The following is a 14,849-nucleotide window of genomic DNA, read 5'->3' on the forward strand; positions in this document are numbered from 1 at the left end:
GCAAAAAGAATCTCAGTGCCTCCAATGTGTCCACACGGTTTCTGGTTTCAATGCTTTATAAGTGATTTTATTTTCTCCTTCTTGAAAACTTCAGCTTCATCTTAAAATAATACCCACATACTCCTAAAGAGTTCTAGCAGGTCGAGCAGGATGCTCGGTGGATTAAGGCACGTGCTGCCATGCCTTAGAACTGGAGTTAGGTCTCCAGAACACACATGATGGAAGAACAGAGCCAAGGCATGGCCAGCAGCTGTCCTCTGAACTTCACCTGGCACACACACGCACACAATCAATAATAATGAATTTATGACTGAAAAGTATTTAAAGACTTCGGAAAGCCTGTATCACTCATAAACAGGTCACTTTCTGCCTCTGCAGAGAATATTCAAAGGGGACAGTGAAGGGGGAAGGAGCCTTTTCCTTTCTCCCTGGCTCAGTAAATGTTTACATGGTAACTAGGAAGCTGAGTAAAGTTTTAGGCAATTCTCATCTGTGAGAACTCTGGTTCCTCCAGATGCTGAGTGCTTTTTCGGATGCCCCAAATCTGTGCATCTATATACGGTTCCGGTTTCCTCTGAACCTGTCTGTCTTTCTCTGCATGGAAACTACCACTCATTCACCACTCTCACCACAGGCTAGACCAAAAAGCCAGATGTAGGCAATCCTGCCCCCAGGCATTACCACCAAAAGAACAGGCTTTCTTCTGCAGGAGTGTGAGCATGTGCAGAGGCCACCTCAGGTGTCATTCCTTAGATGATATCTTCTTCTTTTAATGACAAGGTTGCTCAGGAACTTGCCAAGTAGGCAAAGCTAGAAAGCTCCAGGCATCTGCCTACCTCTAACTCCTTCAAAACACATGCCACCTTGCCTGGCTTTTTACATGTGGGTGCCGGTGACTGAACTTAGGTCCTATCAAGCACTTTATCAGCTCAACTATGTCCCCATTCCTGAGTCTTCTTTGTTCTAAGAACACTGTGACCTTATCCTAGAGAATTTAATCCTGGCCTCCGGCTTCTGCTCCACTTTCCCCTGCTGGATTAAGCCTCAAACTTTACTCACTTGCAACTTACCTCGCTTGTTCTAAAAATGATGCGGTAGTTGTAGGGAGATCCATTTTCTTTCATTTCTTCTGGTTTTTCCCTTCGAATGCTCACAGCCACTGGACCAAGATTCTCATCAGCCCCAAAATAGTTCCAGTGTTCTTAGGTAAAATAAGATAAAACAATATCAGAAAATGTATCTAACACTAGAAACCATCATAGTGTTTGGGTTCAGGATCACTTCCCAGGAGTATCAGGAAGATATAAGCATGTTTAATGAACATTATCATCCTTCATTGAGCTACAACCACTAAGGCTACCTAGGGCTTGTTCTGGAGGAGACCTATGGAGAAGGCCTGCTGGGTTCTTACTACTCCATGCTGACAATTCTAAGTTCTTCATGTACTTTCTCCCCATGTCCCACCAATTTAATAGGCTGCAGTTTATATGTATCTTGGTTAGGGCTTTTTGCATTTTATTTAGACATACAGTAGAGTTTAAGGAGAGGGGTTTCTCCTCAGTTAAAGTGATGTCACTTCCCTGGAAAGAAGAGTCACTTGAGCCCTATGCGCCCAGGATTCTTGGTCTTATCAACAATTCCCATGGAATGACACAAACTGTGGTCACATAGCTAGAGGGTACAGTAGACTGGGAGAACAGGCATCTCCTAGCCAACCACTGTGCCCTGTGACTCACGATTCTCAATACTATCAACTGTTCAAGGTCCCAAGCCTTAGCCTGGCCTTGGGGGGTGGGTGTTGGGAAAGTCTCCATCTAACAAGAAGGAAGGCGGAAGTCAAAGCTGAGTTAACTGGGAGGGGTGCGATCAGTGATGCCAGTGCTGCCTAGGGTACATGAGGGCCTAGATCTAATCCTTACTCTGTGAGAATTATTCACAGAAAACAATAAACTGATACTTACTGGCACTTGAATATATTCCTCTAAAAATTAAAACTATACATGAAATGTTCACAGATGAAGAAATCCATACAACACAAAAGTATGTGACGAGCAGAGCATATAACTTAGTTTTCAAACTCCCAAAACATTTGCTTTATAGTGTTCTATGTCATCTACACGTGACATGACTAAATAATTAAGTCATGGCATGGTATATTATTGGCATACAAAATGCATATTCAAACCATGTTATTTCTATACAAAATACATACATATTTGAAAATCCATGAGAATAATAAGAAATAATTTAGCATATCTGGCTGTATGGTTTTAAAATTTAGGTAATGCTCATGAAAATACTTTGCAAATGAATACTAATGTAGAATTATACAAGATAGAATCACAAACACTGAAGGCTCTAAAATATTATAATCCATGGAAATTCAAAGTAAGAAAACACAATGGGAATACAGGCAACAAGCATTTCATACATGGACAACTGAGAAACAATCCAACAGACACCACAAATTCGAACACCCATGTACACCCTCAGAGCACAGCACAGGAGTCACACTCACAGATTATTTACTCTTACTTTGCACACAATTCTAACAAGCTTGTTGTCTGGTCTTCCAGCCCACAGCTCTATTCAGAGAGGTGATAGATAATTCCCGGTGTTGACAAAGTCCAGGGTGCAGGGCATGCAGACAGCAATGTGATAGGACAACTGACAACAAGGAAAAAAACAGGAAGTGGGGAGACAGAAATAGTATAAAAAAGTCGACAAAAACTTAAAGGAAAACAAGACAGCATCGGGACCATTTACTGAAGGAGCAACTAAGGAACCCTCAGAGATTTCAACCCTGCAGTGCAGAACAATAGCGGGCCTGTCAAAGGGGCCTGTGGGCCACACACACTGCACTTCCTTGCTGCTTTCAAAGACTCTAGTTCATACACAGTCCACACGTCTCAGGTGGATTGCTGCTTTCAACTGCTGAAAATTTTCACAAAGACACACCACTGCAGATTCGTCATCAGTTACCTCAGCCTTGAGGCTTTCTCTTTCAGCCTTCCCTGTCAGCTCTCTGCTTCTGCGGGGCAGCTATTGCAACAGTCCCCCCTCACTCCTTCAACCTAGGCAAGCACTAATGCGGGCATCAACAGGAAAGCTAAGGATTCAGAAGCAATCTCACCGCCCAGCACCCTGATGCAGATTTACCTTCAGCCAGACTAGCTTCCTTCTCCCTATTCTAAAGCCTCACCTCCCTCTGTCCTGGCCTCTCCTCACCCTGCACTTCCAGGAACACACATCACCACCCTTTCATCTTGAAGGATTCCTCCCTACCTTCTCTTTCCCAGGACTCCATCTCCCTTTCAACCTTCAAAACTGAACAGTTGTTTCTTCTCTTACTCACTGGAAACTTCTGTGAGTCCTCACCACAGATCCCTGTAGCTCACTTCCACTACATGGCTGCCTCAGAGTGAGAACCACCAGAGATTTTGTTGTTGTTCAAACTCTGGAACATCTAGTACAGATGGCCATTTTATTTTTCTAGAACATTCTTATTAACTAATAATATGAAATCACTTTCTTCTGATTATTCTTCAGCCACTTTCGCTAGTTTTTGCTTCATTTTATTTCTTATTCTTGAATAACCCACCCATTCTGAGATTTTCAACCGCTACTTCTATGTGAACTTCCAACTGGAACTAGACAGCACTCCTAGCTGCCCTTGCTCTGGCATCCGCCTCACTCACCCAGGTGAGCCACAGGTGAGACCAGGCACGCCCCTTAAAATTCATTCCCTTCAGTATCTCAACTGTCTCTCCCATGCTCAATATACTCATGCCTGCATTACTGCTTTCCTCTCCGTTCATAAGGCAGCTAGACACCCCTTTTAAAATGCAATTCTGACCAATCGCCATGAAGCTTACATCCACTCATGGGTTCTCAGAGGTCTTTGATATGTTCATGGCTTCCTAAAAGGTCGTCATGACCTCACCAGCTGGAGCCATTCTAGTCCCGACCTCTCAGATCTGAGTGCCATTTAAACTTGTGCAGTGGTCCAAATTCCTGCAACCATCTTCATTTGACCACATCCTCTTATTTGGTCTCACCTGGGGTGCTCCGAGGTGTCTTCTAAAAGAAGAGCAGAAAACTGGAGTGCACTGGAGGAATTTACAGAGTAAAACTAGTACTTTGAAAGTATTAAGAATTCCCAACAGATTAGTAAAAACCAAGATTACATATATCTCAAATACGAAGGTGTAGAAACATTATAAAACAAAAAGAATACACTTAAACAATCACTTCAGTATCAAGTGGGAGAGAAAAGTATTATTTTAACAACAAACTAAGCCTTATATAAAATAAGCTATAATAAAACTAAAGACTAAAAATGAAAAATACATTTCTTTTTTGGTAGCACCATCAAAACCTGACACATATTTGCATATTTTTTTCCTCCATCTATTTCTAAGATGGGCCAGGGGTAATGGGATAATTGCCAACTAACTTCAAACACTTTCCTTAGACTTTGCTTCAAACACACCCATCTCTGGTCTGATAAGGCCGGAGAGATCTTTTTGAACTTAAGTACCAGCTTGTAAAAACAGACACATAACTTTAAAAATGAAACAAGGAATTCCAGTTATCATTTTCACAGCGGCATCTTAGTCTGTCTCCATCTAAGTCAGCCCTACTGGTACAGACAGAGGTTCCGTTCTGGTTTCCTGTAACTGCCCATTATATCAGGATCAGACTCTGCAAGTTCAAAAGGTCCAAGTATTGCACAATAAAAACCATGCTGGTACACAGTCCCTCGTTTTGCTTATAGAATTATGCAAATAGAAGTAAGCCTCCTGCACACAAACACAAGTTCACTCAATTTAAAATCCTAATGTGATGTATTGTCCCCAGAAGAGAAGACTTTTATTCACTAAAGCCATTGTAAACTGAATTTTAGATTTCAGATTTTGATCTTAAGACAAATGTGTCAGATTCTGCATGGTCAGTCTAGCCTCTGACCATGCCTGGCTCTGCCCATCCATTTCAGCATCCCAGTCTCTGTCCAGGATGCATCAATTATAACAATTAAAATGTCTTCACTGATCAGCCATCTACCTCCATACTAGGCAAGAAGAGATGGGAAGCTTTTCTGCTCAGATGCACAGCTGGCTCTGCCTTGCTTCTGAGGTGGAAGAATGAACGAGGAAGGAAAGCAAGGGAAGACACTGAACAGGGAATTCAGGGTGAGGAAAGAGAGGAAGAAAAGAGGATGGGGAGCTGCACGCCTGAGTGGAAATGTTGCTCATAGATAATGTAACACGGGCACTACACTACCAAATACAGTACCACTGCTGAGTCAGCACAATGACATGCAAAAACCTAACACACCACCACTGTATTTTTGGAGGTATGGCAACTGGGATTTCAGGACAGTCACAAGCATTAAACTGCAGCACTGGAATCGGGTATATCCACTAGTGATATCAAAGCTCATTTTTAAAAATTAATTGTAACTATACTGTATTCCCAGAAGCCTCTAAAACTTTATAAACAGCAAATAGATAAACACATATGGTGGCCAGAGGGATGTGCTAAACTTAAAGCACATACTCCGATTTTCTCCTGATTTGCAAAGGTTTGTGTTGACAGGAGACATATTAGTGCCATCCCATAGTGCTGATTCCTCCCAATATTCACTGCTCATAATGTGCATTCTTACAGATGTTGATCCTGAAGTTTTTTTTGGTTTGTGTATGCATGTGGTGAACATGTGTGGAGGTTTACTCACATGTATGTAGGCATATGTGCTCATGGGTGTGCGTGCATGGAGAGACCCAAGGTTGATGTTGGGTGTCTTCCAAGATGGCGCACCATCTTATATATAGAGGTCATGTCTTTTGATATACTGAGAGTTGGCCTTTTGGCTGTGTAGCCAGCCAGCTTGCTTTGGGGATTCCCTGGCTCCAGTTGGTGGACTGGGATGACAGGACGGCCACCATACCCACTGATGCTTTATATGGCTTCTGGGAGCCAAACTCAGCAGCAGCAGATGCACCAATTATAAAGCCGTGCCTGGAGCCCAAAATTTTCTTATGGAATATGAAGTCTAACAAGATGGCACACAGAACACTTAGGAATTCTACTGTTTCTGGGACAATCCATTATAAAGAGATTTATTTATGGTCACTACATTCACAACTATAATGAGTATTTGACATTCTTAAAGAGAAGAGAGTGGATGAAAACTTCAGTAACTGCATCAAATACAGTCACTTCATCTGCGTTTAAGCTACATGGACACACATGTGCGGTCAAAAGAGCCACCCACACCTGGCAGTTTTAGCTGTCAAAGGGAAAGGGCAAGCTGAGCCACAAGAGTTACAGCCTTCTACTGCAATTTCTGGATTGCTCATACTGTTTCCATGTTTGTTGTCTGCAAATTAGTACTTCAGTTATATAGTTCCGTAGGGACATTGTAGTCTCCACTGAGTATAATACATCTTAATTTTTACTTAATAACGTATAAATTATAATTCATGGCTTAAATATTTACATATAATCATCAACTTAAAATTTTAAATAGGGAAAAAGAACAGTAAAAACACAAGTTGAGACAAACCAGATAAAATGGCTATCTTCTGCCTAGGACAACTGAAAACACTTCTGAAATGAAAAACAAACAATACAAAGAAGCCCTTGGTCAAGCTGGGACTCAAACTGGTAGCAGTTGTGTGGATGGAACCTGCACATTTCAGGAACCAGCATGGCAACACATGTCAAAGCCATAAATATATCCACATTCTAATATTAGAGTTACTCCCAACTGACTACACAGAAGGACTCCCCTATTTTCTCTAGAAAAAAAAAAAACCTAGGGGCGGGGGTGGGGGTGGGCGCTGCAAACACCAGTAGTAAGCTAAAGAGATGAGCTCCATTCTGTGAGGAGACAAAGGGTCAGGGGCCACTGTACAAGCCCGAATGTCAATCATCTCATCCTTTCTCATATTTCACACTATTATTTCAGGTCCCTAGCTATACTGCTGTCATTACAGGTTAGCCCTTTAAACTTTGACCTTTAACCTTTCCTTCACCAGAGAATCTGAAGGAAACTAGGGGGATGTCTGAGTAGAGCATGGGTTTCTAGGAAAGCTCTTCATTTCTGCCTGCTGGATGCACTCAGTTCCTGTGCTTTGTTTGCTTACTATGAATATTAACATTGGAGAAGATAAAACTAGAAGAACTAAACATTGTGAATGACAGCAACAGAGATGAAGGAGGGAAAAAGCCTGCTTTTTAAACAAAAACTATGTTGGCAGAAGAGGAGGAGAGAAAAGAACAGCTGTTTAAAAGAAACTTCTTGAGAAGTGTGCAACTTAGAGTCTCAGGGACTCATCCCAAAGGGTTTATTCTAATTGTAAGGGCAGAGCTTCCATGAGAACTAAGTGCCCAGGACTGGAAACCATAGTAAAAGGACGGGGAGATATCTGCACAGGGCTGGCCTCATGCCAGGGTTTTGTCCCAAAGCACTGCACTAAACCTGTGACTACTCATGTGCAAGAGTGCCCACACTTAGGAAAACCACTCAGGATTCTGAGGGTTCCAAGTCCTCTATTCACAGGTAACTCTTGAAAACGGGGCAGTGGACATGGTGGTAGTCCTCATAATCCCCACACCTAGGGACATTTGACAGGAGGAGCACTAGTTGGGAGATGCAATGAAACCCTCTCTGGAAAGGAGGGAGGAGAAAGGAGGAGGGAGTGAGGGAGTGAGTGAGGGAGTGAGGGAGGGAGGGAGGGAGGGAGAAGGAAGGAAGGAAGGAAGGAAGGAAGGAAGGAAGGAAGGAAGGAAGGAAGGAAGGAAGGAAGGAAAGAAGGAGAGAAACTAAATGGAGTCTGACTGTTTAAAACACTTTCAAGAAATGGAGACATATCTCAGAATAGAGTGCTTGACTAGCAATCTGAAGTCTCTGGGTTCAATCCCTAGAATTACAAAAATCAATCCATCAATTAGCCAATCAACCAAAACAAAACAGTATTTGCTTAAGTAGGCCCCAACAGTCTCCTTATTTGCTACAGAAATAGCAAATTTTATTATTAAGTTATATTGACCTTAATAAACCCCATCAAAATGATCATAGCAAAAATATAGAGCAAATGAGTACTTAAGACTGGGCTGGTTTAACCTACAGAAACAGTTGGTCTGAACAAGGGGGAGCTCTTGGACCCTGGATTGATAGCTGTGTGGAAAACATGGGACTAACCCAGACCTCTTGAATGTGGTTGTTAGTTAGGAGGCCTAGGTAATCTATGGAGCCTTGGGTAGTATTTATCCCTGGCGTATAAATAGACTTTGAGTGCCCTTCCCACAATGAGGGATGCTCTCTCAGCCTGGACTCTTGAAGGAGGGCCTAGGCCCTGCCCTGGATGAAATGACAGACACCAGAGATCCACCATGGAGGGCCTCACCCTCCCTGGGGACTGGAGTGGAGATTGGGTGGCAGACTGGGGAGCCTGGTGGGGAGGGCAGGGGAAGAGGAGAGGGAGAGGGAGCTAGGATTGACATGTGAAACAAGCTTGTTTCTAACGTAAATAAAAATAAATAAATAAAAAGAACAAATGAGTAACAGAGTGTCTACTGACTGTCTTCCAAAAATTATATTCTACAATATGTTAAAAAGGTTATCACAGCTCAGAGTACCTAAGAGAACATTAGAGTTCTGATGCAGAGAATCCTTTCTAACGCATATGCAAGGTCCCAATCGTGAAAAATCCAACTCAGTGAGGCCACCTGTGACTACAGACATAATCGTGGTTGGCTCACTCCCACAAAACTACCATAACCACATAGTTACTTGTGGTCTCGTTTCCTGAAGAGAAAAGAAAAGGAACCACACATACTACTGAGTGTCTGAAGGATAATAGCAAAAGGTCACATACACAGGGGACTCTCAGCCATTGTACCCAATGCTACATAGGCTACTCCAGTCCCTCAGTTCATAGTACACATTAGCATCAAACATTCACTTATAATACATTGCCCAAGCAACCTGACCTGTGGTCCTGATGGTTGAGGTATGTTTGGATTGCTGTGGCTCAATACAACCCCAAGGTGTCCTGCAGAAAAAGAGTGCCATGGTGACTGGAGGAGCTCTGGGCGAGGGTCTGAGCCTTGAAGGGATGGCAAGGCTTGGGGGGCAGTCAAGGCAGGACAGGAAGGAAGACTAACTCAGTGTTCACTGGCACGGGGAGGGAAATGCTGCTGTGGGGCTGGCAGGCAGGAAGAAGGAAGCACTCCCACAGTTACAAGTGAGGGTTTCCACTCTTTACCCTCTCGCTGCCCTTTCGGCCCACAGTGACACTTCCTGGTGGGGTGAGCACAGCTTTCCCAGTACTGGCCCTCAGTCTTTCTGTGTTAGGGGAGGCTACATGGGACAAGGGCCCCTCAGAGCTGCATGGCAAGAACTTAGCTCACACTTGTCCTTTTGTCACAAACGGGATCAAGACAGCCAGAAACCACAAAGAACAAAGCTTAAGAAAAACAGAATATATAACTCCCAAGACACAGATCACTCAAGGCTAAAGCTCAGAAACAAGATCTAAAAACAATACCAATAAACCGGGAGACCACCACAACACAAGTAGGACAACAGTGAGGAAAAACACAGGAAAACAAAAATGGCTTCTTTGAGAATAAAAATACAACTGCTCAAATAAAACCCAGCAAAAAGGCTGCTTAAGTAGAACTGTACATAGTCGAGCGCCAGCCCCTTGTTCAGAATATATAGCTCAGTAACAGGAAACAATTCAAACAGTGCTACATAGAGCTGAGCACAGTGGTGTGTGCCTGTAACTCCAGTGCTGTGGCGAGTGTAGAGATAGAGACGGGAGAGTCAGTAGGACTCCCAGGCCAGTCAGGCCAGCCAATGGTGAGGCTTAGGTTCAGTGAGAGACCCTGTCTTAAGGGAATATGGTGAAAATCATGAGCAGGACACCTGATGTTGTCCTCTGAGGGCGGCACATGCATGCAGGGGTACATGCATTCATGGGTGTGCGGACATGCCACACAAATATCCACCACACATGACCTGTAATAAACTAAATGCAAATCCAAGCATTCTAACTTCCCAAGTGAAGTTTCAACAGAAGGAGCAAAGGGATTAGAGATTAAATTTCTTTCATCATAAATATTAACATGTAAAGCTTCCCATTTGTCATTAGATTGATAACTACATACTGTAAATATCTTGAGTGTAGAAGTTCACCGTGTTTTTTGCCTCCAGGCACTATTCTACTCTGTCCTGCTCACTGTCCTTTCACCCTGTGTCTTGGTGGAGTGGTCACAACTCTCCCAGTCCTTTCTGTGTTAGGGGAGGCTACATGCGGCAAGGGACCCTCAGAACTGCAGGAGAAGAACTCACAATATACGTACTAAATATTATCTGAACAGCTGAGAAAGTAAATAGAGGAACATGTGGTTATTTTTATATTTAAAATCAGCGTAAAAGTGCATGGGGGTAGTCCTGTGAATAAAAAACAAACTTTATTTTCTGTATTACCATACTATTTTTTTTTATAACAATCAAGCCTGTGTATGCCTTTGGGGGTGTTGCTTTTTTGTTTTTGAGACAGGGTCTCTCTATGTAGCCATGGCTGTCCTGGAACTCACTATAGACCAGGCTGGCCTCGAACTTAAACCTGCCTCTTTCCTGCTTCAATGGCGTGTGTCACCATACCCAGCTCTATGTATGCTTTTGTCAGAATCTTTTATTAAAGTTGACTCTTTTCCTGGGTAGAATGAAGGCTCCATGAGGGCCTCATACTCCTCTATATGCAGCAGCACTGAGATGCAACATTGATTTCCCTTTACCAAGAACTTGCTCAGCCCTACAAGCAAAGCAGTTAGCTGAGTCCCTGGCCTTGGGATCTGTGGCAGTTAGGCAGCTGAGCCACACTGTACCAAGCAGCCCTTAGTTGGTACTGAGCATGGGGGCTAGGGGTGGGGCAGGAGGTAACTTGGGCAGGTACTTGGTTCCCTGTTGGGGACTTTTCCTGATGCTCTCCTTTCTCCTCTACTTTGGCTAAGATGTTTGTTAATAAGAACCCCATCGGAAGCTCTCCTGGCCTAATATTGCTTGCGTCCCCCTTTGCCCTTATGCTGCATCACAGGCTGAATGGTTTCTCCACAATGCTTGCTTCCTTTCCCTTCTGCGCGCCACAGGTGTCATTAACCAGGTCAACAGCCAGTCTGTACCGTTGTCATCATCTGCTTGTCAGACAACCTGTTAAGTGAAAGATGGGCTGGATTCTGAACAGGGAAGATTACATACAGCTAGAAAGACTCAAAACTCTATTGCTAGGGTCCTGTGAGTGACAAGGAGGACCTGCAACTATGCATACAGTTGGCAATGGGGCATAAAGAACCTTAGTTACAACTGACTGAGACTCTAGTGGTTTTCCAAAATGACTGGAGGTTGAGAACAATGAAGTCAGGGGATCTTAAAACAATGGAGGTATTTACAAAAGAAGAGTAATGCCAAAAAAGGTAAGTCTCAAATTCTGCAGTGTGTCAGAGAAGGCAACTCAAAGCTATCCCAGTGCAGGCAGAGAACAGCTGCTAAGTCTGATGCTAAGAACGTAGAAAACCTGGAAGTGGAGGTATATGATATGGATAATCATTGCAATTCCATAGTGTTTCTGGAGAGATTTTTTGAGGTTACTGATAACTGGGGCATATGGGAAAAAATCACACTAATGCGGCAGAATAGGAAAACAGAAGTTGAATGGAGAAGCAAATGCATTTGTTATACTGAAAGATGAATACTTGGTTTGGTTATGGGTGTCGAGATAATAAGTTAGACAATTAAACAAAATATGCACACAAATACATCTGCCATCAAAAGGTGGATATTCGATAAACAGTCCGAAAAGAACTTCTGGCATCAAATTCTACTTTCTACAGAGGAAATGGGCAATGTTTTCATCCCCAATTTTATTGCCAAACAAACTGCATTTTAATGAGTGGTTCTGAAAGGATGGCTTTGAATAAAGCCTGCAGTCTGAGCTGGTGGGGTCTCCTGATGGCCCGAAGAGTGAATGTGTGTCCTTTCAGCACCCCAAAACCTCTGAGCCCAACACTCTGTGGGTGAAAGAGAGGCTATAAATAATGAGTGTCTCCAAAGAAGCAACATGTAATGCTTTACTTAGTATGTGATGGCTTGGAAGCAGATATAAGATGAGCAGTCAGCAGGCACAGAGACATCTGCCTCATCTACAGAAGAGTTGGCCTATGAGTCCAAGGCTATCTTGGGCAACACAGTCAAGCATCACCTCAAATCAAAGAGGTCAACATGTACCTAGATAAGCTTCTCAACAAGAAATTCAAGCCCACATTTCTGTAAGGGAATATGCATTTGTTATTCAAATGAGCTGGACAACTGGCATAATCCTAATAAAAGCCAGTTACCATATCCGTGGTAGATAAAGTTAACCTTTACAAGTACAACATGCTGGGAGCACAGTGTCACTGACTGTACCTGAGGATGAAATGATCTATCTCAGAAAACTAAATGCAAGCAAGTGCCCTGTAGGAACCCTTAACACCACAGAATCCCATAGGACTTTTCTCAACATCACAAGCAGGCTTAAGGATACACACGGCTATTTTGAATTTTGTGTTTGTTCTTCATGCTCTCCTTTCTTTCTGATTCAAGGACCAGCCTCCTCCGTGAGGGCTAACCTCTCCAAGGTGCTTGTTCCTGCCCAAACAGAAACAAGTCCCAGACTTTAAATGCTGAACTAACCACTAACTGGAATTCTCCATCTATGAAAATAGGCAACATGGTCTCCACCTTCCTTAAATCTTGGTTAGGGCTGTTCACATTAGGCAGTGACATGTGGGCACACCTGTCCTCCACAACCTCAGGTCTCTGTTCACTTCTCTTTTAGAAACACAGAGAACTAGACAAGCCATCCGCCAGCTGTTAGCATATACAAAGGCCACACACAGAGAGGGCACCATGTAGCTAGGGCAAGGACAGTTAATTCTGAAGGGCATCAGATAACCAGGTGACCTCCCTTACCCACAAAGTGTCCATGTACACATAAAAGAACACGTGGGAAAGTATCTTTAAGGATATAGGGGATAGTATTTATTTTAGCATAACTTATGCTTAGCAGGGTACTTTCTGCTGTCTGTTACTATGGAGTTTAGCTACAAGCTGTGGAATTGGTGTGGCTCTTTGGTGCTCGGTATCCTCTTTTCGCTCTGCTTTTAACCTAATGACACTCATTTAATAGACTGGGTCATAAAACAGCTCTTGATGAAAAACATCTATCAGTGCAGAAGCTGTCACTTCAGGACAGATAATGTTATGTGCCATGTTCTAGAGAACAGATGTTAAAGATGGTTGACTACAAGGAAGAGAACTGGCAACCAGCCTTTACAGGAACAACAGAAATCTAAATTTTCTCTTCAAAGTGACCATTACAGAGCCCAGCATACTCAACTGTACACTCATGTGTGCTTGTGTACAGTGTATGTGTATACATGCATGCATGTATGTCCTATGAACAAGATAAGAACAACAAAAGCACTGGCTCAGAGTTATTGGTTTTATTAGTTACTAGTTTTCCATCAAATGGTCTACAATGGCACTTTCTCCTGGCCACTGAGCAACAGGAACCCTGCCTTATCAGAACACCTTTATAATCTGACACCAAGCAAATGGCCCACCTACATTCTCTTTCTCTCCTCCCCCACCACCTCTAACACTTTTAACCACTGTCTCAATAAATACTACCAACAAAGCAACCCACACACACCTCTCTTTCAATTCCAGAATACATATGCCTGAATTGTATACCCAAAAAAAAAACCCTGAAATACACTGTGGGGCCACATAACACAGGCAACAGATGGGAAAGAGTCCCCTCCTACAAGTCATGCTAGCTACAGGCAACAGTGGAGTTATTACTCTACCTTAGTATCTACTATCTATAAATGTCCTTGGCACTTTGATCTTGGTGACCAGAGAAAAACTGAACACAAATCTATGAATATTCTGGAAGGAAAACAAGTGAGTTAAATTAATGCAACCCTGTCGCCCAGCAATGACACCATCATTTTAACCACAATGACAGGTTCATGCCAGTGAGGAAACTACATAAAGCACGAAGCAGAAACACAGCCAATCAACTACATCCTTACTGTCATTTCATGGTGGATGAAAAGCCCATCAGGAGAGGACAAGAGGAAGCAGCAGAAGGAAAAGAATGGATGGTGTGCTGCTTGTCCAAGGGGGAAAGCGCCGGGTTCCTCTCTTGCTTGGTCCAACATTTACCCAGTAAATATCAGCCTTTATGTTGGAGTCAAGTGGTCTCTAAAGTCTAAATCTATAAAATAATGCTTATAAAAACAATGTAGCATCAAAGTATTTACAGATACATCAGCTTAACATGATTAAATGCTACACATGATGCCGACTGAAAGCCATGCTTCAGTAAAGGGAATAATAGTTGTATTTGCTGAATAAATGTAATAATAATTAATAATAATTTTCCTTGGAAACAGCAACAGTGGATTCAGGGACACATTAAACAGGTGAATGGAAAGAAAAGCTAACGGAGGAAAGGTAACAGCCTCACTAGGGGTGCCATGGCCCTGCTGTTAGGGGTAAATTCCTGTTGACTATGCTATATTCTTTCCACAAAGAGTGGGGAAAAGAAATAAGAGGTAGGCACAAATCTCACTGAGTCAAAACTACCTGTAAAATTATAAGACAGAATTATTTAATTATATTTTATTATATTAATATTATTATTGTCATTGCATTACTTTTACATATACATAATGCTTTTGGGGAGTTTAATTTCTACCTTGTGTTATTACTATCATCATTTGTA

The 14,849-nt window shown here is 42.7% G+C and overlaps 1 protein-coding gene across 9 annotated transcripts in view; it reads right to left on the bottom strand.

The window, feature by feature from the left end:
* Positions 1 to 14,849, bottom strand: part of Sipa1l1 (signal induced proliferation associated 1 like 1) — a 284,590-nt gene that overhangs the window by 91,931 nt on the left and 177,810 nt on the right. For all 9 annotated transcript variants that reach the window (XM_040742801.1, XM_040742806.1, XM_040742805.1 and 6 more), the window contains one exon: positions 1,071 to 1,201. In XM_040742801.1, coding sequence (XP_040598735.1) covers positions 1,071 to 1,201 — 131 coding nt within the window. The remainder of the gene's footprint in view (positions 1 to 1,070; positions 1,202 to 14,849) is intronic.

Source organism: Mesocricetus auratus, unplaced genomic scaffold, assembly GCF_017639785.1.
Source record: "Mesocricetus auratus isolate SY011 unplaced genomic scaffold, BCM_Maur_2.0 Super-Scaffold_15014, whole genome shotgun sequence".
NCBI lineage: Eukaryota > Metazoa > Chordata > Mammalia > Rodentia > Cricetidae > Mesocricetus > Mesocricetus auratus.